The 24,778-nt window shown below is 45.1% G+C and overlaps 2 protein-coding genes across 6 annotated transcripts in view; one reads left to right on the top strand and one right to left on the bottom strand.

Moving 5' to 3' along the window:
- The window catches only part of LOC146270855 (phosphatase and actin regulator 1-like), a 39,637-nt gene extending 19,234 nt beyond the window's left edge, over positions 1–20,403 (bottom strand). For 2 of the 4 annotated variants that reach the window (XM_084707167.1, XM_084707168.1), the window contains exons 1-2: positions 6,293–6,860; positions 2,950–3,114 (exon numbers count right to left, since the gene is read on the bottom strand). In XM_084707167.1, the coding sequence (XP_084563293.1) occupies positions 2,950–3,114; positions 6,293–6,572 (445 nt within the window). In that variant the 5' untranslated portion in view covers positions 6,573–6,860. Of the gene's footprint in view, positions 1–2,949; positions 3,115–6,292; positions 6,861–19,308 lie in introns of those variants that run through there. The other 2 variants (XM_084707169.1, XM_084707170.1) reach the window with 2 other exon arrangements.
- On the top strand, positions 19,489–24,778 carry LOC146270854 (NAD-dependent protein deacylase sirtuin-5, mitochondrial-like). Of its 2 annotated transcripts, none has more exons than XM_084707173.1 (9): positions 19,489–19,602; positions 20,605–20,723; positions 20,828–20,961; positions 21,903–22,128; positions 22,418–22,505; positions 22,642–22,695; positions 22,935–23,058; positions 23,149–23,264; positions 23,408–24,778. In XM_084707173.1, the coding sequence occupies exons 2-9, from the start codon at positions 20,624–20,626 to the stop codon at positions 23,484–23,486; spliced, it is 921 nt and encodes a 306-aa protein (XP_084563299.1). In that variant the 5' UTR covers positions 19,489–19,602; positions 20,605–20,623; the 3' UTR covers positions 23,487–24,778. The 2 variants fall into 2 exon arrangements, with proteins under 2 accessions (XP_084563299.1, XP_084563298.1); XM_084707172.1 differs by lacking the exon at positions 19,489–19,602 and adding an exon at positions 20,029–20,118.

Genomic DNA, 24,778 nt, shown 5'->3' with positions numbered 1-24,778 from the left:
ACGCTACGCTTAGTTTTAGAAAAATCTATTCCGCTGTGAAGTGACCCAGATAAGATAGAAGGTTCTCTACCCCCACCTACCCTGAGGCTAGCTATCTGGAAAGTGCGCCTATTAGCCAAGTGCTTCACTCTGCTTTCACCCTCCCCAAACTACTTTCAAACCTTCGTGACGGTCTCACCAATGAGAAGGTGTGGAGGATCACACAGTTCAGTTGGAAGTCAGTGGAGGTGACACTGTACAGCTTTCCAAAAGAGGGTCAACTCTGCACTTCGGCTGAGCAAAAAAAAAAAAAACATGATTTCATAAAATCACTTGATTGACTGCGACATTGCAGCAAATCCAAAACGCACTATAACAAAATAAAATAAAGAATCCAACATGTTCAGAGACGTGTCCATATTGTAGCCACGTTCTAGCCGAGACAGGTTGGCCTGTGAACCTCTAACCATTATCCTCTCCTGCCCACTCTGGGACAGAAAGACAAACAGGCTGACAGGCGTAGGATGGATGGCCAGCCAGCTGTCGGAGGGATGCAGTCCCACGCTACAGTGTAAGCCCCCCAAGAGCTGGCCCTTATCTCACTCCCATAATCCTCTTGTGCTCACATTCTCTCCTCTTCCAATTACCTGCAACATCTGCATGGCCGGCAGCTAGCTTGGTTCCTGTGCATACAGGAAGGAGGATGGAAAATCGGGGCCCTGTTCAAATGATTAAAAAAATAAAAGGCAAGTGCAGCAATACTGCGACTGTGCTTCACACAACCGACGTTTGAACTCAAATCAAAGTTTGAACTGGGATGGAGCCAAGGTAGGGAATAAAGAAAGAGCTTTTTGTCCCCATAGCATCATCACAGCAACCTCGAACAATGGTTCCTGGTCTTGACACTTCGTCTACAGCTAGAGGTGGTCTGGACCAATTGATGGTGCGAACCTTTGCAATTCTTCACTTTGACCGGAGTCAGGGACAGAGGCCTGCACTGTAGCTCAGATGAGATCAGCAGAATCCACTAGCTTTCATGGAGCAGTGTCCTGCCATTATGCATTTTATTGGCCACAAAAGAGACAGGCCAAGGTCTGCACATAACCAAACCCAGGACACCGTGCTCAGCAGCATTGCAGGAACAAAGCGGAACCTTGTGTAAAACAGGCTACAAAAGCTCTTCCAGTCACCCAAAGACCTTACCTAGAGACCTGACCAGTGGGGGAGCGGGTCACTATTCCCCATTCTGTCGCTTTGAGGAACGCAGGAGCTAAGAAATCGCATGGAGACCCAACAAGAGGTCAAGGATGCGTGTCCACAGGGCTTCCTTGAAGACCGAGACATCTCTCCCTATGTACGGTTCTGCATTAGCCCCGCAGGACGACAAGATATATTAGCGAGTAGAGGAGCTAGATCTGCCAGGAGAGAGAGATCGGGGCTACTCCACAGCAGAGACGTCAACCCTCACCCAGCGAGGGGTTAAAATGTCACCTCGTCCTCAGGGACGGCCGCCACGACAGGGGGCTAAGTGAGCCGTCAGGGTGGATTTTCAACCCCAACCAGGAGCCGTGAATGCTAACGAAGCATAAACCCAAGTAAACACATTAGCTCTGTAAAATTGAATCGGTTAGTCAAGGGAAATAACAGGCATGCAAATAGGTCAGGGGTAAAAAAAAAAAAAAAAAGGTGAGAAGGATACGGCGAAACCCCGACCCTCTAGGGGGGTCCGGGGGCATGCAAATGTTGACGTTAAACGCATCAATCTGGTGCACTTTGAGAGCAAAATTAAGAGGCTTGATCAATGTGGAATCTGTGCACTTAATAATGTCATGTTCGGCCTTGGTTAACTTCAGTTTGGTTCAGTTGTCGACGGACTGCTCAGCGTTGCAGACTTGGAAAAAAACAAACTCTCCCCACTCTACTTCTGATTGGCGGTGAGGTTTAGGCATTAGGAGTAACGATTGGTTCCAGAGCCAAAATGCTGTTAGCCACGGCCACGCCAACCCCCAAAAAAATGTTTTTCAAAAAGGTGAGTCTCACCTACACGGTGAGGAGTTTGCATTCCTGAAATAAGACAGTGGATGAATTTTCATTTGGGATCACAAGAGGCTTTTTACACCCAGGCGGGGTGCCAAAGCCCGGCACTGATTTCTAAAAGATGTCTGCCTAGGTTGGTGGAGACCCTGAAGGAGCCGGCAGCCTCTAATCGCACCGCTCAGTCTGTCCTGCTCCAGAATCAGATGTGCCGCATTCGGTGGGGTTCTAACACTCATGCGCTCAGTTCTAATGAGATCAGAGGTTTTCAACTCCACTCTCCCCTTTCCACCTGAGCCATGTTGTGTAAACAGACACACAAGGGTAACAAAAGAAAACACCAGGCGCCTCAACATCAGGGTTTCAAAAGGGCAAGAAAACAGTATCTGGTCTAGTATATGGACACATAGCGCCCTGCTATGGACCCAGCCAGCCACAGAGCATCTATCATGTCCAGCTGAGCTGAACTAGCTAAATCAAGACAGGCAGCTGGATTCTAGAGGAGGGTATCCTTCAACTGACCCTGACCACTGCAAAGTGCCAGATCAAAGGATGTGGATGAGACTCATGCCGTAAAAACCGTGACACCCCGAACCCTCACTCACTATCCGTGCTTCGCTACGTCCAACACCTGGCAGGCTGTCTGTCACCTTTACCCCTCGGACCACTATTGGGGCTGGGGAAATGAATTATCCTCCAGCCTCTCAGAGAATAACAATAACGGCTATCAGCTCAACGTTCCTGCTCTCTCCCTACTGTATCAAGATACTGGGCAGGGGCAGTGAGACAGTGTCAAAGTAGTGTTCTGGTGGTAAACAACAGAAAGAATATAGCTATATGGTCTACTATGTCCACCCAAACCAGATTATGACAACGGGGTTTTTATGCTTTTTGACAGCAATTGTGTGTTTGTGCGTACGTGGTCATGGTTCTCACCTGCAGACGTCTGCTTGAACTTCTCACTCTTCTTCTTCCTCCACTTCCAGGGCTTCAGCAGGCGGCCGAGGGTGGCAAACTTGCTCCGGGTCCGGATGGGCGGGGTGTGCGTTCCGGGGACCAGGGACTCGGAGCGCATGGCGGCCAGTCTCTCCACCTCCTCCGCTGCAAAAGGCACAGAGAGAGAGCCAGGGGGCTGTTAAGGTCACAATGCAGCAATCAGCCTTCCGCTAACACAGCAAGCCGAGTAAAGCGCTTGTGGCGGAAATGACCCCAAGTTTCTGGTTTCAGAACCGAAGCCAACTCGCCTCCTTGGGCATATATCTGGTTGGGGTTTATAGTACGTAAACAAGCCTAGGCATCTGGTGGCATAACGCGGGTGGTATTAAAGGGGTCATTGACTGCAAAACAGAGTTTACCTTTACGGTAAAATGGACATACAGTGAACCTCAAAGTCCATTAACACATCTCTCCTATGCAAATTCGCTGAGCGCTGCTCTGTATACTTCCACGGGGATTACAAAGAAGAAAGTTCGGAAGTTTTTCAAGGATATTGAAAATGGACTACGGCCGTAAATGCAGTGTTCCAGGCTGTACAGGGAACGTTAACACTTTTACACATATCGAAGACTATGAAAAGTCTTCCCGAGGAACCAAACACCCGACGGGCATGGCTGATGTTCGTCTATGAGAACATCCCTGTGAAGTTCGACACAATTATTAATTTGCTCAAACGATTTCACCAAAGACAGTTTTGAAAACCTTGGACAATTTAAAGCAGGACTTGCTAAACCGCTGTGGCTGAAAAGGAAGTGCTGTTCATTGCTCATGCTCATCACAACCGCAAGCTGTAAGTATGATTTTGTCGCCAACAGTTATTAGCAATGCCAACGTATCCTGTATCTAGCATAGGTAAAATGTATGATGATTTAGTTTATTGGCAATAGGGCTAACGTTATTTCATTTTCCTGACTTTCATTCAAATAATTAACCTGTGTTGTCATGTAAATATACAATTCACGATGCATGTTTGGCTATGTTGCGTCGTTCCTCCGCAGCTTCGCTCGTTGTAAAACAAACAATCAGCGCGCAGCTCATCTATATATTCATGAGCATACCATGAAAAGGGAAAAAACCTCATTTTATTCCAGGGCTATTTCATAGGGTTGGATTAGGCCGCATAGAACAGCACCCGGGCCATTTTCAGCCCAACCAATGTTACATACCCTATTCAGAAACCTTAAAGAACAGTGTGGAATACCCCATGAAAATCAGTCAATGACCCCTTTAACCTTGGGAGGAGTAGGACACCACATCACCCTGATTGGTTGTGTAAAGCTTGCCAGCAACAACTCAGCGAAGATAAACACAACTCAGCGAAGATAAACACGCAAAATAAAGAAACGTTACAGACTTTCCGTTTGATCCAGATTTTAATTACAATTTAGACAACGATCAGTTCCATACAAAATGCGCACAACGCTAATCAGCGTCATACACTTTGAACATTGAGTCTGAGCAAGTGCTGGAAGAACTCCCTGTCCATCCATATTCATGTCCTGACACAGTCAGGGCCACTCCCTCTGACAAGTGGTTCCTCTGATAGCTCCGACAAATCAATTAGGATGGAGATGAGCGTAAACAAAGTGCCTTCAGGAACTTCAGAGGAGATGAACAAGCCCACGGGCTTACATGGACACTCCACCACATCTTCATAGGCGCTTCTCTCCTGCCCCTCCATCTGTCTGCCCCTAAATATGGATGAAGCCCGTCTTTTATGAGGCCAGCTGAAAGTATGTCTGACATACGCAGCAAGCGCTGGTACCCCGCTTATTGGACTGGCCTACAAAACTCAAAAGACAAAACCAGCATAATGGTGTGACGTTAGGTCAGTACATCTTAAAGGAACCTGTGGGAAATGGATGAGGTTCATCCATGTTCCAGCCAACACTGCCTACGAGCTGTGTGTGTGTAGCTCTGATGCAGATGTTCGATGTCAACAGTGGAGCAGAAAGACGGCATGTCACCACCAAAGAGCACCACTGCTCCGGCATCACTGCTCCAGCCCTCTCTCCACTGTGCAGACAAGAGACCATTGCAGCCTTCATACAGAGTTAGATCTCCATGAATGACACCAGCACCAGGATCCTGTTTGGGTGGTTGGACCATGCGGCAGAATAAATAAGACTTAACAGTTTCAAAGAGACCATTGCTGTACTGCTCTGCTGCCTGCTTCACTGCCCACCATCTTAGGAAGCCCGCCACCAGGACTCTATAAATAGCAGCACAGTCAAATGCTAATTGAATCCAGTGATGGTTTGACTTAATCAAATGTGTTCCAAAAGAGAACAGACAAAAAGAAAATCCAGGCCTTGAATTTGGTGTGCAGAACTGCAACTTCAATGTGTTGGATGCCATCACCAGGTTAACTGAAAACAAATTATTACATGTGCCAATTGATTTGGACACATTTTCTTTCCATAATGTCCGAGTTCTCAAAATAATTAACTGGGCAATGCAACAGAACGATAAGCTTGGGGTTAGCAATCCGTTAAATAAGACAGTTGATGGTCTTCCACCCCAAAAGAAAACTGTTGCCTTTGTTGGTGTTGGCTTTCTCAGTTTTTTTCCAAAGAGGGACAGGTCTGGAGTTTATTCAGTTTTACATCCATATCGACATTTTCCATATGCTCACATCCATGTTGAATCTTGCCAAATATCCATGCACTGTAGGAGGTAGGCCTACTGACAGTCAATCGGGAAGAGTGCATATTTCCCACTCGAGTGACCAACCTCTTAAGACTGCTACACAAATTAAGTGAAGCTGCATTTTGAGATTTAGTTACACCTGACATTTAGGGAGGAGAGACGTTAAGTGTTCTCGTATTTCTCTATGTTCTTTGATATGATGGAATGGTTGAGTTAATCATTTACAAACAAATGAACACAAAGAAAGTAGGACATTATGCAAGTAACCACACGATAATGTCTGAGGCCTACACGGAACTGTTTAGTAAACTATTAACGACGAGCCAAATAATGTTGCATGCAATGGGCTTTACAATATCGCAATGCTGCTCTCCGTGATAACCTGCTAGAAGCATGCGACCAAGATCGATGGAGTCTACCAGTGTAGTGGAATCCAAATTTTCTCAGTTTCACATACTGTGTATTAGCAACACGATAGGGACCATAGGCTACTACACGTTTCCTATGTTTGTGTGTGTGTTCTCACCTAGCCTACTCTGCCGAATGAAACGATTAATAAACGGCGTGGTTGCACTCAAACCATTGGCATGTCCGCTTACTGTAGCCTACCTTTACGGTAGCCAAGGCTACTCACCGTCTTGTGCATCGTTCCCGCGGCTGCAATTGCTGCAAATGTGCTTGATTTCTTTGCCGATGTGACAGTGGATCATGAAAGGCATGTTGTTGTTGTGGTGATGCGGGTGGCTTTGTTCCTTCTTGTGGTTGAGAGACATCATTTTGACCAGGTTAAACGCCTTCTTCTTAGGTTTCTCCACAGCCACGGGCGTATTCTCCCTGTATGCTGTGGTCAACCAACTCCCATGCATGATGGTGGGCGCGGAGTCCGCCACTGGGTAACTGGCCGTCTTGAACATTGAGACACGAAAAGGGATTTGTGTCTAAATGCGCAGAAAACTAGGAAAGGTTTTTAAACGCGCCCCCCGCGAGAAAAATCCACTTTACCCACAGACTTCAACCAATCCCGTCGCTTTAACTCCACGCTGAACCCCCTTTCAACGATGTCAGGTGGTAATAATAGAGTTCCGTTTGCACTTGATTCTCCAGACGCACTACACACAAACACAGCTGCGCAATGACATGGGGAAATGTCAATCCCACTGTTGCTATGAACTGCACTGCGACCTTACAGTTTGTCATAGAGACTGAACTGTCGTAGGAAAACAGTGCTGGGTCCCATCCTCATCCGACTGCCGCTACAGCTAATCCGCGATTAGTGCGCTCATCATTTGAGCATAATGATTGGCTCTCTAGTCAAACCTTGTTAAAATACGGCTCAGGCCATTTATGCGGACAAAAATAAATACATGATACAGTTCCATGCTCATCACCATAGTAAGGTTAACATAAATTATAGTATTTAAATGCCCTGTATAAGCATCATTGTGCTCACTGGGTTAACTTTAAGGAAATGCTCTCAATAAATGCTCTTAATAAAATGTGTCCTGTGAAGTTACTATTTTCCAATTACAAAAACTGCATACATTGTAGCTAATGGTTCATAACTAGGGCTATATTAACTAATTATGTACGCTAAACTATTAGGTGAAGCGCTGCACAACAAGATCAGTTTGAATAGGTAACCTTTTAGAAACTAATATAGAGATAAAAAGCGTTCATGACAAAACATGGGAGAAAGATTTATGTAGACTCACAAAGCAAGTCTGTCTATAGATTGTCTTTAACAACTTTACAAACAAGGCAGGGTTTAGTGAATCTTTGTCAACAGTTTTCACACAAGAAATGTGTGTAATGATTTTTACAGATGAATGTGTATGGGGCAAAGGAAAACGTCACTGTGTAATAAATACATAAACACCTATCCAATATTACAAAACATTACATTTGATGGTACCATTACATTGTCCCAGTGTTGATGGTGACATTGTACAACTAATCCCTGACATTAATTGAGCAATTAACCAGACATTAATATGGGCAAGATAGGATATATCCCAACGGTATTTTCCAAAAGTTTCAGACAGAGAGGACAGTGAGTTAAGCTCTGATGGTCCCTCAGTGAGCTCCGGCTTATTTCACAGACATCAAAGGGCTCTCCAAAATGAGCGACAGAGGGCGCATGCTTTACCAACTCCCATGGTACACTGCAGTGATTGCCACTGGCACATTTTCGATTACAACTTTCCACCTTCTTTTCCATATCGTGTTTTGGCCAGAAAGACTCTCATGCCTTCTATAACCCTTTGCGTTCGCTCTTCTGCACCTCTACTGTCCAGTTAGCTTCAAGGAGGGTCACAGGCTATACATGTGTGTCGAGGTCAACCAGAGACATACTATTAAACCACATGATTTGTGTGTGTGAATGCATAGGGGTTGCTGGTTGCAGTGTAACAGGCTATAAAGACTGAAGGATCATGTTTGTAGGTAGGAAGTATTAAGGGAGGGATCTCCTAATGCACACAAACAACACTAGTACCAAGCTGGAGATTGCACAAACAATAGGCCCTTTCTACATCCAGCACATCCCTGTTCATGCCTGACCATGTGTGTCTGTTTACAGAGGCACAGGCTTCCATGAGGCACTGAGACAACGTGATGTAACTATGTCCCGCAGATAGAGCTGCCCAGTGCCAAAGCACAGCAGCTACTTGGGTTCATTCATGAGGAAACAGTTTTCCCCCTGAGAAAGCAAGTTTGTTTATAGATTTGCTTTAAAAACTATGCTTCTTACTCCTCTAACATCTATTGAAAGGCATTTTGGTGAACAGCTTCAACCCAGTATTACATTCTGTATGCAATTTACCCAAAAACCTTGTTTCTCCCCAAAGACAGTACTGCTTCTGTCATCCATATTAAACCTGCAAACACCAAAGGTCACAACACACATGTTGTTGCCTTTTCACCCATGTATTCACAGTTAGCACTTTACAAGACTTGGAGAGTGGGCACACGAGGAATGACCTCTGACACAAACCTTGATTTACCAATTCCCCCTGTCTCTCTGTCCCTTTCTCTCTCTCTTGTTCTTTCTGCATTTCTCTCTCTCTCTCTCTCTCTCTCTCTCTCTCTCTCTCTCTCTCTCTCTCTCTCTCTCTCTCTCTCTCATTCTCTCTCTCTCTCTCTCTCCCTTTCTCTCTCAAACTCTCTCCCTCTCTCTCTCCTCCCTTTCTCTCTCACTCACGCTCTCTCTCGCTTTCACTCGCTCCCTCTCTCGTTTCCTACTCTCCCCCTCGCATAAATTTGAAAGGAAATTAAATTTCAGATGATAAAAACGTGATAGCTCTGCCAGTCTACCGTAGGCGGTATTGAATAGTTACATAATTCTAATCGGGGAGGAACCTAATTTTCTTCCATTTAGCTTCTGTTCTCGCATACCCTCTGAAAACCCCAAAACGGTTGTGTCTGTGTGGCAGCAAATGAATGATTGTGCATCGTCATCACATACACACACACACACACACACACACACACACACACACACACACACACAGACAAACACATAAACACAAACGTTCACACACACACACACGTACACGCACAGCATTTGAGGTAATTGGTCATCTCATATACACACTAAGTCACTGTAGTTATGAATCAATGCTGTGGGACCAGGGAGGTGAAGGTCGGATTGAGTTGGCACTGAGGTGAAACAGGGCAGGGCTGTTACAAGCCATGAGACAGATACACACTCCTATGTTCAGGAACAGATCCAGAACTCCACACTGTTCCTTCGATAACAGTTGGAAACAGGGGAGAGCAGATGCTGGAACTACACACAGATAGCCTGAGATGAGACTCGTGTCCCCAGACAACATGAGGGTTGGGCTGGTTGGAAATGTGACTAAGAGGATGGTGTCGCCCCCCTGTGGCTGTTAAGTAAAACTGCAGCTGGTAGGTTTTTTAAAAATTGTTTCTCTCGATGAAATTTATTTGGCAAGAACAATGCACAGATTGATTGGGCCAATTGGTAATATGGGCCAAAATGTTCTTCCTTTTATTATTATTTAATTGTAAACTTATCCAATACATTTGAATATTATGAATATTCCAATGTTTTCATTGTATTCATATAGAGACCTTTGTATGGGAACTGAACATCAGCTCCCTCACCAAGAAAGCACAACAGAGGATGTACTTCCTACGGCAGCTGAAGAAAACCAACCTGCCAAAGACAATGATGGTGCACTTCTACACAGCCATCATTGAGTCATCCTCACCTCGTCCATCACCGTCTGGTACGCTGCTGCCACTGCCAAGGACAAGAGCAGGCTGCAGCGTGTCATCCACACTGCTGAGAAGGTGATTGGCTGCAATCTGCCTTCCCTTGAGGACCTGCCCACCTCGAGGACCCTGAGGCGAGTGAGGAAGGTTGTGGCTGACTCCTCCCACCCTGGACACTCCCTGTTTCAGCCACTCCCCTCCAGCAGAAGGCTGCGGTCCATCAGGACCAATACCACACGCCACAAAAACCTCCCATCTACTGCTGGCCTCTTCTACAAGGCCAAGGGTTCACACTGACTTTAATGACTCTGCACACATTGCAATTTGCACTATATTACACAATTTGTATCTTTTGTACTATTTGTATTTTTTGTTATACTTGTATTTTTATATTGTAAATTATTGCTACTTTAGACTTTATTGTATATTTTATATTAATTACAATTACAATTTAAATATAGTATTTAGTAATTAGTATTTGCTGGACTATGTACCTTTAGTATTAGACAACATATGTAAGTTATTAAGATTCCTATATGTTTAATGTATGCACCTTCCTGCCAAAATGTACTCCTTGTCTGTGCAAACTTTCATGGCGATTAGAACCCTTTCTGATTCTAATTCTGAAGTTTGTTTATGAATATCGACTATGCACACTGTTTTTGTTCATTTGTTCTAGGGGTGTATTTTGTCTCACACCCTATGTAGAGTTTCAATTGATTAACAACTGGTAGCTCCTTCTTTTATAGGAGCAGATAGGTAGGAGGCTGGTGTAGCCAAGATGAAGTCTTTGTTGACGGTAATGACAGTATAGTTTTGTTGACCACACACTTAAGCAAACTCAAGCATTTATCATTTTGGATTCCTTTTTTTGTCTCATCTGGCTAAAGACAATAAATCTTTTTATTTTTTTTTGCACTCTGAAATGAACATCATCTACTGAAACGACATCCACCCCAGGAAGGACAGAGGCTTCTTGTTTAGTGAAGACGCCACGACACACACAGCGGCAAACGCAAACCAACTGACACTGGCAGTGTAAGACACAGGAACCCTAAACACAAAACATTGCCAATAAAACAATACATCGTCAACATCACCCGATGGATGACAAGAGACAAAACACAGAGCTGGTCCTGGAAGCACCTTGCTTTCCCCATTCCAATGGAAAGTGCTGCATTCCATATTGAGCTGCCAGCTTCTACTGTACAACAGACTGTTGTGAGACTTTGTCACGACGCCATCTAGTGGTAATCTTTTCCGTTTAACGCCACTGTTGAGACACTATCGAGTGGTAAAAAGCTGCATGCAGTAAGTTTGACTTCTAACTTCTAACAATACCCCGCTCTCCTCTCAAGTCTTCCATTTGAACACATCCTGACAGGAGTCAGTCAAATGCCTGTGTGATCTGGACTCACTCTCCTGTACAACATTAAATCTATAAATGATTGCACCTTTCACCCTTCCAACCCTTGTAGTGTGGTGGTGAATGTTATAATTCACTACAGGGCCTACCTGATGTACACATTACATCTCGACAGCAGCAGTCATTTGTTGTCATTGTTGCAGTAACATCAGTTGTTCACCAGAGAGCAGTAGTGCTCCTTTGTCTCCCCACCATCAGTTCCACAAGAGTTCCACATGACTACACAACTAATTCACTCAAGTGGACAGACTCACACACGGCCCACACAAATATTATCCCGCGCAGGCAAATGCACTTAGAGTAAGCTATCATACCTACGTGCATAAAAGAGTTGTTTGATTACAATAGTTGATCTAATAGATCTGCAGAGAAGAAAACACTGCATGAAACTGAAAACTTAAATGGCGATCAACTGGGTCTAACTGGAGAGTGATGAGGACAGCTGTGCTCCCACTTCTCGCATGTGTCAGTCTTCACAGAGATGTCAAAGCCGTTTGGCTGCCGTCGAAGTCCTGGCTCGACAGAGGCTGCCTCATAGCTCCTGCTCCTGTCGTTTTTTTCCCGTCGGTGAGTTCATTGAGAAAACAGCCCTGCAGGCGAGGCGATAGAGGGGGGCAGACGGCAGCTTTGGGGGAAAACGTACACAGCTTTAATAAAGAAGGAGGAAGGAGACGGGGGGGGAGGGTGCATGCGTGCGTGTGCTGTCCTGAATGGGAAGAGGGAGAAGAGGGGCTTGAAGAGGAGGTGAGAAAAAGTGTGTGAGAGAAAAAGAGAGTGTGTGTGTGTGTGTGTGTGTGAGTGTTATCGAACACAGTCCACGGATGGGGAGAAACAAGCCCAGGTTAAATGGCAGAGACAGACAGAATAGTGCCAGTCCCGTCCTGGATGTGATTGTTAATATTGATATTGTTGTGGTCACATGACTGTCCATCTCACCTCGCCACCATACTATGCCTTCATACACTTTTGTAATAACGTATCCTGCTAACTCTTAATACCATGTCATTCCAAAGCAATTCAAATAGTACAATGTAGTTTCCATAGGTATTGCTATGGTTGTACATCTAATATCAAGTGTTACCCAGTTATCTTATCAGGAGACGTACTATTGGCAGCCACAACATGGATAACATTGACACTTACTGACAGCACACATGATTGTTGTGTTGTTGTGTCTGTGGGTAGGGTTGGGGCTTGATGGGGTATTAGCTTCACTTTGGTCAGTGTTGCTGTTTGATCACACAGACGACAGCATCAGAACACTGCATCTCTAACGAGGTGGCTGTTCTGGAACATGCTGCAGGACATCTCTCCCTCACTTTCTGCGTGTGTGTCTCTCACTCAGTCTCTCTCTCTGCGTGCGTGTGTCTCTCTCTCTGTGTGTGGGTCTCTCTATCTCTCTGTGTCTCTCTCTCTGTGGGTCTCTCTATCTCTCTGTCTCTCTCTCTGTGTGGTTCTCTGTCACGGCGACAGCCGTGCCCCCCTGTTGTTTTTGGTTTTGCCCTGTCCTAGTGTTTCCCTGGCATTGTCTTCACCTGTCTCGTTAGCTTCATTGTGTCCACCTGTGTGTCGTTTGGTTCGGTGTATTTAGGTTTCTGTTTTGTGTCCAGTCTTTGTCTTGTCCTTACCACTACCCATGTCCTTGTGAGTAGCCTTTCTGGGTCCCTACTCCCTTGCATTTGGGTTCTACCCCACCTCACACCCTGACAGGTCTCTGTATCTCTCTCCTTTTTGGGGGGTCTCTCTTTTTCCTTGTGTGTTTCTCTCACCAAGTCATCTTGAAACAGTATCAGTCTGACAGTCCCCCACATACACCATGACTCAGATCAAATATTTCTGGGGTGAGCCTTTATGCTTAACTGCTTACACCCAGGAGTTTTCAGCGCGCCACCAAGTCCCTCTACCAGAATTATGCTAACAGCAGAGAGAACAGCAGTCTCGTTGGGGGACTGTGTGTGTGTGTGTGCTGGGGCTGGGGGAAGGGGGGTGCCATCATTTCCAAATGCTGACACAGCTACACCAACACAATGTAAAGTGCGGAAGCTATTTAAACCTCTAAACTGTGCTGGAAAAACAGAGTCGTATATATACCTGAGTTCTAGCTCCGTCCGCCTCCATTCATAGTAAATGGGGCCATATAAGCGCCTCCGCTAAATGAATCCATGTAAAATAAGCACTTGATCCGACCCCAGCTATTTGATAGAATTACTCTTCTCTCTCTCTCTCTCTCTCTCTCTCTCTCTCTCTCTCTCTCTCTCTCTCTCTCTCTCTCTCTATCTCTCTCCCTCTCCCCCACCCTCTCTCTCTCTCTCTCTCTCTCTCTCTCTCTCTGTGCCTACCCACCCATGGCTATACTAACCAGGCTGAATGGAGACTTACATAACATGTCTGAATAGCGAGCACATCATTTATCATAATTATGCGTCTGGATTTAGGAGAAACATACAAGCCGGATTCTTCCATGCTGAGGACATCTGGAAATGTGGGATACTATTGGGGATATCTGATAAGCTACTTATGTAGTCCTTTTTTCAATCAAATGAACTTTCCATCATCAAATTAATGTATTCATTTTTTCAAGGCTTTACAGATGCTAACAGTCAAGATCCAACTTCAACCATCTGAGAAGTCAAGATGAAACTCCATAGGGAAAAGTCACAGGGAGGAGATAAGAAGCCTTGGGCTAAGCTTTTGGAGCAACAGTGAGGGATGTCCTAATCCCAAGGGAGGGGGGGGGGCATCTTGTCTAATAGGCCTATAATTAGGAAGCTAGTGTCCAAGAGTCCATGGTCTGTTAGCTACGCAAGCTGTCATATTGGTGATCTTCCAACGGTTGAGTCATACTAGTCAAAAAAGGTCAAACAAAAGAAACAGTCCACTAATCAAGAAAGTCCCAGTAGATATGAAACGGTTGGGCCATAGTTTATTGAGATCACATGAGCGCATTTAAAGGTTACTGTTTTCAGTACTTTAATTTAAATAATAGTTTAGACTTTATTTTATTATGTAAAAGCCTAAAATGTCACACGCGAATCACGTTTACTGCAATGCAGCTATGATTGAACTCAGGATGTACAGTATAGTCCGGGGGGGGGGGGCTCTTTCTCTCTATCTCTTGCTCTGTACGCGTGCGTGAGCTCGCGCACTGCATGTCAGCAAACCTGTCATAAAAAGCCGGCGCATCAAGGGAACTGTAGCTCGATACCTCTGACAAGTACTTAAACCATTCGGCACTGTTTTACAACAACGACGTCCGTGGCTGTCATCCTATCCTGCGGTTCAGCTGGGTAGTCTCCAGGCGGAGTAAAACAGGAGGAAAAGATCGACTGCTAGAGAAGTTCGCATATTTTAACAGTGACTTGGTCCTGTTCATTTTAATTCTAAAACGACTATGGAAGAGGCCCTTATCAGCTGACTGAGAGGAGGGCAAACTCTCTGTCCAGCCTCCATTAGAGGCCTGGATGCAGGTCGATTATTTACCCTCTGATATTCGCATTCATCATTTATTCAGCGAGAGGAGGAGATAAGAATATCTACCTGAGTTGCTGATCTGTGTGCAGCACTGCCAGCCTTTAAATGTTTGACGTGCCCAGGAAGCACCATATTTGGTCAAACTGTCGATGTCGTCAAGTAGCCTGATATGATATGCAAAGCTAGCCAGAAGCAAATCGTGAAGAGCGAGTCATTGTGCGTGTTTGCGCACGGCAGTGAACGGTGTTTGTGTGCATGGTGTTGGTCTAATCTATCACCACTTTGTTGAACACGTTTGTTAACACCCTCTTGAGTTGGTGCCAATCGGCCCAGAACACACTGCAAGTTCACCGGAGTTCTGTCAGGCACCAAGCCAGCGAGTCAATCCCAGATGGACTGCATGGAGGACTGACGACGGCAAATCTTTTATGGCGCTTTGACCTTGCAATCACCTCTAGCTGAAATTAAATTAAAATCCTACTTAGAAATAAAAAAAACAGGATAATTCAATCTGACAGCACTTCAGACCGGTCTTTAGAACTGATTTAAAATTGTAATCAAATGTGCTAATCCTTAAACTGGCCACTAGCTAAAACCACATTCTCTACTGAGAATATGCAGATGCTGATTTAAAATACCGTGAGTCTTTGCCTCACAGCAGAAATACAAGAAAACATACAAGAACTAGTACCAGTGTGAGTGTGTGCGCGTGTGTTTGTGTGGGTGTGTTTGAGTGTATATGTGCGTGTGTGTGTGTGTACTGGAGGCTAAACAGCCCCTTAGGCCCGACTAGAAACTCAGACGAAGATCCAGTGTGCTGCTTGTAATAAACTGCGGTCTGGTTCTCAGCAGGGGCCTGTATTTGCCCTTCTGACACACTGGAATACCACCAGGAGGAGACTGTCTAGACAGACCAGACAGACACACATAGAGACAGACAGGCAGGCAGGGAGGTAGACAGGCAGGCAGAGCGAGAGAGACAGACAGGCAGGTAGACAGGCAGGCAGAGAAACAGACAGGCAGACATAGAGGCAGACAGGCAGGTAGAGCCCTGCAGCAGAAATGTGTTCTATCTCACTCCCCACCGGCTGCCTGCTTGTATTGATTGTGCTCTTTGGGACAGCAGTGATTACAGTTGGGAACAGGAGTGAGGGAGGGAGGGATGGATGGATGAAGAGAGGAAGAGAGGAAGAGAGGGAAGAAGGGAGAGTTGAGTTAGCTCCATGTCTTTAATTTGCAACATCCCCATCATTCGGTAATTGCACAATTTTCACCTCATCGTTACACATGCATTACTGGTGTGTGTGTGTGTAGGTGTGGGTGTGTGCACGCACTGAGGAGCGACATGTCCTGTCCAGCTTCTACCCCCTGCAATGCAGCCAGCAAGCTCAGCATAGACACATTTACATTCACAGCTGGTCACAGAGCTCCAGCCACCAGTGCCCTGTCTCTCTGTCTCTGTCTCTGTCTCTCTGTCTCTCTGTCTCTCTGTCTCTCTCTCTCTCTCTCTCTCTCTCTCTCTCTCTCTCTCTCTCTCTCACACACACACACACACACACACACACACACACACACACACACACACAGAAGACGCACCAACTGTACAAACCACTGTCACATGTTTAGCGTTCTCAGAGGACAGATGTGCCTAAACTCTAAACACTGCAGAACACAGGGAAATTGTACTTATCGTTCTCATTACATTTGTTCACAACAGGCATTAAAGGTCACCAGTTACTGGTAAAAGTCACCAGTCACTGGCATCACATGTAAGATCCAGATTTAGCATCTATCTATCTATCTCTCTCTCTCTCTCTCTCTCTCTCTCTCTCTCTCTCTCTCTCTCTCTCTCTCTCTCTTTCTCTCTTTCTCTCTCTCTCTCTCTCTCTCTCTCTCTCTCTCTCTCTCTCTTTCTTTTGCTCCCCTACACACACAAATCTCTTAACTCGTAACACTGGAGCAGAAGCTGTGGAGAACAGGACCTCCGTGCAGAACGTTATTTAAATAGAGAGAGCTGGACAGTGCAGCACATTAATGGGAGTGCAAAATGTTACTAAGACAGTTGTACTTAACACTCACTGACTGAGTGAGCAGAGAAAAGGGATTGAGGGATGCATGTTGGTGCATGTGTGTGTGTGTTTGTTTGTGAGACGGATAACAGATGCCACGGTTGTTGAATTGAGCTGAGCAATGTGCAAACCCAAACAGACAGACGACCTCATCTAATGAGAGAACTGCTGTATCAGCGGTGATACAGACCAGCGATACACACACATGCACACAAACACACAAACGCACGCACACAGCCACACAAACCGCGGAGCAATAGCCTACAATATATAATGTACAGTGTGTATTGCCGTCAGACCTAACAGAAATGCAAACCATGCTACAGTTCCAGACACCTGCATACTCTTGACCGGATGCCTCCGAGCCATTCATGAAACTCCCATATCCTCAGCTTCTGTGCCACTCTGACACACATTCTATATCCAGAATTCACACGCTGAGCTCTCCCACAAATGTTCATTCAAAACCTCTCAGTCAGTCATGGCAGCCACATAGCTGTCTTTGGCACCCAAAAAAAAAACTGCACATTCTAATCCCTCAGCTGCCGGCACAGATGGCATTGTTGTGTGTGTCTGACTATGTGCGTGCGTGCGTGCGTGCGTGTCCAACTTCGGCACCAACTGAAACAAGGAGGCATACACATTAGTCTCTCTGGACAAGGTGCAGATGAATGTGGGTGGGAACAACAAACACCTTTCACACACGCACACACACACACACACACACTTTTTATGGCATCTTCTACACAGGGTAGAAACAGCATGCCAACCTCAAGGTATTGTTAATATGCTTTTCCAGTAACATTGAGCATGGTTAGTGAGGTGAGGGAGAGCAGTTTAGCAGCGGTGTCCAATGACAACAAAAACATAGGCCACTCACAGAGCAGAGCGAAACCAGATTCAACTCAGGTTCATCCAATCAAATTAGCCGGGTGCTAAGAAGGCCTGTTCAATAGAACCACATGTCATACTCACCTCTGATTCCATTATGAGGAACTTGCCATCATCGAGCAATTTTGTGCCATCGAGGCCATTAACGACTTTAGATGATATGGCACAACCCGATTGTTGAAGATACCTATGAACCAGAGGCCTAAAATGCAGTCAATCCCAGCACCATGGATTAGTCAATGGCTCATTAACTCGAGTGAATCTTTCCAAATATTCTAGTCAAACAATTATAATCTGGTCCTTTCACCAAGGGACCATAGCAGAATCTGACTTCAACTGGATCACAGGCATACTATTCCCTTTCCTCTTCGAATTCAACATGGAATCCCCATTCAACTACACTGACATTTGTCCTGCAGTATTGGCAGAAAAACACCTAAAACTACTCAAATCTGTTAGACAAATAACTCAGCTTTCACCTGAGACCAGAGTAGGGCACATGCAAGCAAGTGAGCATGCGGGAAAGTAAATTATAATAAACAATGACTCAAGAACTACGGTGCGGCAATTCTAAGAACATTGGGGTGGTGTGTGACACCAAACCACAGGGATTCAGGTAACTGTTAGATAACTTTCATGTTTCAAATATGTACGCTGTTTACATTAAATTAAAAAAAAAAAATGTTTTAACTCGTACAAAAAGTGTGTTCTAGAAGTCTGCACAACGTGGGCTGTAGGCTATGGGCTACCCAATTGTTTCAGCACCACACAACAGTGAACAGCTCCGGTCGCGAGACAGGGTATTTTACTATCACTGACTGTTGCCAACCTAAAGCAATATATCAAGTTGCATCTTCGTGACACAAATGATCGTACTATCAAACGACCTAATGCATAATTTAAGAGGAACAGGCAACTACTCGCACACAAGATTTAACAGGCAGACGAGATTGCTGAAAATTGAATCACTGACTCAGCCCCAAAATATGCCGTGTCACTATGGTAACAAGGATGCAATACACCTAGCACGGGGAGCGATTTGATTCAGCACACTATGATCCTGGGGGTCCAATCTAATTAGACAATATCTAAAATGTAGTGGGTAGACTCATTGCCGAACTGAATTGACTTTGTGTAGCCTACAGTAAATGCGTCGGTTTAGCCTTTACACCTTGCCTCATCCTACCAGGCGATCACGTTGAGGCTTTAAATGCTTCTTCACATGTTATTATGTAACTGCAGATAAATAACCTAGGCTACTGCTAGGCGTCCACAAAATAAAATATATAATCTTGTTCAGGCAGGACAAATTGCTAAACAATTTGAGAAACAAATCGTAAAAATCTGCTAAATGTTTGACTTAAAGACAGATATTCCACGTAAAATGTCGGGTATCTATTATAGGTGTGATGCAGACAATAGGCTAATCCGTAAAAACAGTAAATGGGACAAATGATTAACCAAATAACTTAATCATCTTGGTGCAGTAGTTTGCCATTGCGGAAAACATTGTTTATCCCACGGCAAATTAAATGGCTACACGTGTGTCCTTACCTGTCTTCAGGTTGAAAGAGATTCTGGCCTCTGCAAGGTATGGGGTATCGCTCTTTGACCGGACTCTTCTGATCGGTCGGCGGTCTAAGTCCTCCGGAGAAGCCGCCATCAATTTGAGCAGCGTCCAGTGACGACTGGCGTGCTGGGGCAGACTCAGAGCCACGGCCGCTCACGGGGAGGTTTTGACAGGGAGAACAAGTGGAACGGGGAGGACATGCAGGGAAGATGTTGGGAGTGAGGAGGTTACAATCGCGGCGCTTGGAGCCGCTACCGAGCTCATTCACGTATGACAGGGTATGATGAGATTGGATTATGAATATTAATTAACATAAACAATGCTAATTATGTCAAGGAGCAGGATTCTTACCAGCCAATTATTGGGGAGGACTTATACAATTTGCAGTTTTTTTTATGGAAAAAAACTTAATAGACTCTTATTTTCAAAGGGCCTCTCTCCAATCAAATGCTGCTAGTTTGAACTTATTAACTTATTAAGGACAAACTATGAGTTGAATAATTTATTTTTAAATCCTCAATTAAAACAAATTAGACCATTATAGACCCGAAACCCAACTTGATACTGCTACAATGCAACGCCATCTTGTGGCATAAGAAGGAAAGGAAATATACTAAAAGCACATAACATTTTGAGACCACTAGGGGTCTGTCTGAAACTACATTTCTATGACAGTACCAGAGCATTCTCTGACAGTACTAAGAAACCTGCTTTTGCGACAGCCGTGTACATTTACGGCTTTTTCAATAAACTGCTGCACAAAAAATACATACACGTTTGTTTACTGGAATTGGGTAAGTAGAGTCGTGTTAGGCATGGGAACTCAGTTGCAATCATAATTCATGGACGATCGGTGCACATTCATATAAGAAGTTTGAAGCCTCGCTTCAGTTCTCTTTACTGCCTGTAAAACTTATCAGTGACTCAGTGAATTGGGGCTACTATACCGCAATTCGTTGCGAAATGCTAGCTGTTTGACAAATGTAAAAAACCTACTGTAAAACACAAACACTAAAGCATAGACTTCCAAACAACGCAATGATAGACTACATCGTTTTGAAATAGTTGGCTTTACCTGAATAACTTGTATCGAGCTTTTTGTTGAAGAGGTTGAAATTATGCTGTTTTTAACTATTTTTGGAGTAGGCTAGCCTACTCAGTGGACCTAGCCCTTGCGCAAGTTAAGTCGTTTTTGAGACTGTCATGCGGATTACATTTTGACAATCTGTTACCACTATCAGTGTTATTTATGTCATCAGTCTCATGCTACTTTATTGTAGGGTGGAAATTTGATGAAAAATGATTCTGCAACGGTTAGCAAAACTTGCTCTTGGTCCTCGGCTGTCCTCGCCTGCAACCCTCGGAGGACCAAAGGCTAAGCTGACTAGAGCAAGCTCAGGTACCGTTCCTCCTGTATGGTTCACTTGGTTAAAATCTATCCCCTAGCGAAAATAATAGATTGGTGCTGAGTGACATGTATTGAGTTTTTTGTTGTTGTTGCAGATATGTCTGAATTCCGAGAAGTCTTCTCCAAAGCCAAACACGTAGTCATTATCACGGGGGCAGGCGTAAGTGCAGAGAGTGGAGTCCCGACCTTCAAAGGGACTGGAGGCCAGTGGAGGAAATGGCAATCACAGGTAATGATGAAACATACCCATACACACGTAAACTACCACTAACACCAACAAGGATCTGTATGCAATGTCATAACGTGACCCTTTTGAAACCAAATTTTGTCTGGTCCTTTTGCCATGGGCAAGGCTTTGTGTGGATTAAATCCCATTTTCCTCCACAGTTAATGATGAAGAAAGTGTTTTGTCTGTTTCTTCATTAAAGGAGCGACTAAGTTCAATTGAGTTCTGGATTGGTAGAAGTGTTATTAATCTGCAGATTTGGAGAGAGAACCAGACATAAAACCCTGTTTGACAAAACCCTGGTCAAACCAATAGCTAGAATGTGTTACAATCATGGCTTGCTCTGTGTTGCTTGACTGAGTTAGATATTCCTCGTTTTAATTCTGCAGTCTCACATTTTCTAGACCGTGGTAGCTTTACCAGATGAAAAAATGAATGTTTGATGGGTTCTTTTGACTTTTCACTTGACAAGATAGATTTGTGCTGGAAAATGTATAACAAATATATATATTTTTTTTTGAGTTGTCAAGTAAAATATACTTGACTGTGAAGCACATGCTTGTGTGTAGGTGTTTTTCTGTTGTAGCTGTAGCACCAGCAACACATTTGCTCAGAAATGTAAGGTTTGCAGCTGGAGGGATCCCCTCCTCCAGAGACGGTTGGTGAAAGAGAGGAGCAGAACACAGGCTTAACATAGTCATACAGCAGGGAAGTGTCAATGGGTGCTGGAACACACAGCTCCCAGCCCATGACCACTCTCAGGATATACATTACTGTAGGCCTTCAAGATTACAAGATCTTGACAATAACATCCAAACAGTGGGGGGAAAAAAAAGTATACTGTGCTTTTTGTAGAACGTTCTACTTCCTATCCATGGGTTTACTAGTGTATCTCTTTGACCTTTGAACCTGAACCCTCACCCGTGCTGTCCCTCTCTCCCCAGGATCTGGCCACGCCTGAGTCTTTCTCTCGGAACCCGTCCCTGGTCTGGGAGTTCTACCACTACCGGAGGGAGCTGGTCCTGAGCAAGGGACCCAACGCCGCCCACCTCGCCATCGCCCAGTGCGAAGCCCGGTTCAGGAAGCAGGGGCGGTCTGTGGTCGTCATCACCCAGAACATAGACGACCTGCACCGCCAGGCGGGGTCCAAACACGTGCTCAAGATCCACGGTGAGTCGGAGGGGCCGGTCCTATTGTAGCAGCAAGCTTTTCTGGAGGTACCAAAGGCTGATCCGGTTCCATTCAAACTCCTGCAATAGCTGTTTTCCTTCTTGTCAAAATGCTCATACATCTTTGTTTACGAACCCCAAAAACCTTTGTTAGACAGCTGTAAGATCTGGAGTTCAAGCCCTTCCAGGTCATCCGTTATCAGCTCCTAAACACAAACAGGTTCTTCTGATCTAAAGCGTCTCCATGGTGACGGCCTGTGTGGTCTCTCTGTGTGTGACTGCCTGGGCAGGAAGCCTTCTGGAGACCCGCTGTGTGAGCTGTGGACACGTGGCTGTGAACCAGCGTAGCCCCATATGTGCTGCCCTGAAGGACACAGGGTAAGCAGAGAGAGCACACGCAGCTGCCTTGTTGCCTCATCAAAGGGCCTCTGATCCTTACGGTTGACTTGGTAGAATGGGAAATGGTAGTTCTGTGACACAAGGTTGTGTGTGTGTGTGTGTGTGGTTTCCGCAGTTCCCCGGAGCCAGACACCAGCGATGCCAAGATACCCGTGGAGGACCTTCCGAGGTAGGACAGGGTTTGTTTTTGTTTAGTGTTAAACGTTTGTGCCTGTTCCGAATGGTTATACAATGAAATTCATACATAACACGCATATCTGGATGAAATGTTTGTTCAACGTAGCTATTTTCTTCACTTGACAGTCCACGCCGCAGTAAGTTCAAAAAACGAAAAGCCGGTACCTCATGCCCTTGGTACCAGTCGTAAGCTGTTTGTTTTTGTCTGGATGTGTGTGTGTGTGTATATAGATGTGAGAAGAGTGACTGTCGAGGTCTGCTCAGACCCAACGTGGTCTGGTTTGGTGAAACCCTGGACTCTCACGTCTTGACCAGGGTGGAGAAGGAGCTGGACACATGTGACCTGTGTTTGGTGGTGAGTCTTATCTGTGTGGGTAATGATCTGGGATGTCTCTCACATCCCAGATCACAGCTGACGCCTGTGCCGTCCCGTCGAATCTCTTAGGTGGGCACGTCCTCGGTCGTGTTCCCAGCGGCCATGTTTGCACCTCAGGTCTCCTCCAGGGGCGTCCCCGTGGCCGAGTTCAACATGACCAAGACCCCCAACACCGATCGCTTCACGTGAGTCCTCCGCCACACCCGGGGTCGGTCGTCCGGTCGCCGCTCCTCAAACCGCCGTCCCAAGTCAACGTCAGAGCACAGAGGCTTGGAGCCTGTGCAGTCTCTCTCGGTGTGTCATTGTGCGACTGCTTGGTGTTTTACAGGTTCCACTTCCCAGGCCCTTGTGGGATCACCTTGCCCCTGGCCTTGGCCTGTCATGAGTCAGAGGTCGATGGAGTTTGAGAACGGTGATACCTGGAATAGGTTGAATGGCATCACGTTCGACGGTATCATCCCAAAACATGTGCCTTAAAGATGCTACACAGCGGTCTCGCGAGCCTCACAGCGATGGTTCCAAATCAACATCGACAATTTGTAATGGTCACTTTTCAAATCCGAGTGAATTCCTTGTCAAGTAAGGTTGACTTTTAGGTTTCTGAATTTTCCAAACTGGTCGAGGTGCATTTTGAGTACAGCTCCGTCGTGCCATACACAGTCATATACACCCAGGTGCACAGAAATGTCTGGGAAGTAGGAATTCTGCTGGCCTGCCTACCATACAAAATTTGCACGAGAGTTAGATGGATGTTTGATCAAATTGCCTGACGTGGACACATATAAACACATATCAGCCTGACATTTAGTTTTCTACACGTTTCTTTTTGGTTCGAAAGCACCAAAACTACAAGTGATCCTTCCCGTTTTCTGTTGCGTTGTTACGGTAGAGCTGCTATCTGCATACTGTCGAACTGGACTTTTCAATGGATACTTGAACTTGAGAGGTTTACTGATCTAGGAATTAAATATGAGACGTATTTAAAGGTCGCTCTTGGGATTTGAAAATAGGGAGTTTATAACTGGAATTTTGGAGAAGGGATTTTTAATGGGGTATTTCTTTGTCCTAAAATGGGTCGACATATATTGCGATTGTGACGTCAAACTCGGTATGTTTTTGTGATATTTCGTAGAATAAGAGAGAACTGTCTCTCAGACCTGTCGTAGGGTGAACATCATATTGCTCCTACGTAACTTCACTGGGACCTCCATGCTTCTACACCCTGTTGGTCGGTCCTCTTTGAACTGGATGAACCATGTTACAGTAGAACAGGCAAGCCAGTGTTTGAAACCACCAAGCCCAAAGACGTGCCTAGGAAGTGCAAAGCAATGTCACAAAAGCTTTCGACGTCGGCTATTACTTCAAGGACCAAGACAGTGGATGGATACATCTGTTTAGGTTTTGTATACTCGTCCTAAACTGGTGTGGTGTTGTTCCTCTGCTTGTGTTGCATTCTCACTGTAGTGTGTCTAGCTGAAGTCTTTGAGAAAGTATGTTATTGCGTATTCCTGCATACTTAAATAGACAGCCTAATCACATGCTGGAAGTGACTGTACAGAATCAAATACAAAACATGGAGCCATGTTTCTATATCCCGATTGTACAGATGATTTTCTATGATTAACCTTTGGCTTCTAGGCATCACTACACAATTGTCTTACTATGCCATACTCCAATAAAGAATGAGTAGTTAATCCCA

The sequence above is a fragment of the Hypomesus nipponensis genome, chromosome 10, assembly GCF_054491055.1.
Source record: "Hypomesus nipponensis isolate SF chromosome 10, ASM5449105v1, whole genome shotgun sequence".
NCBI lineage: Eukaryota > Metazoa > Chordata > Actinopteri > Osmeriformes > Osmeridae > Hypomesus > Hypomesus nipponensis.
The sequence above is the reverse complement of the archived record's forward strand: the minus strand, read 5'-3'. Positions and strand labels throughout refer to the sequence as shown.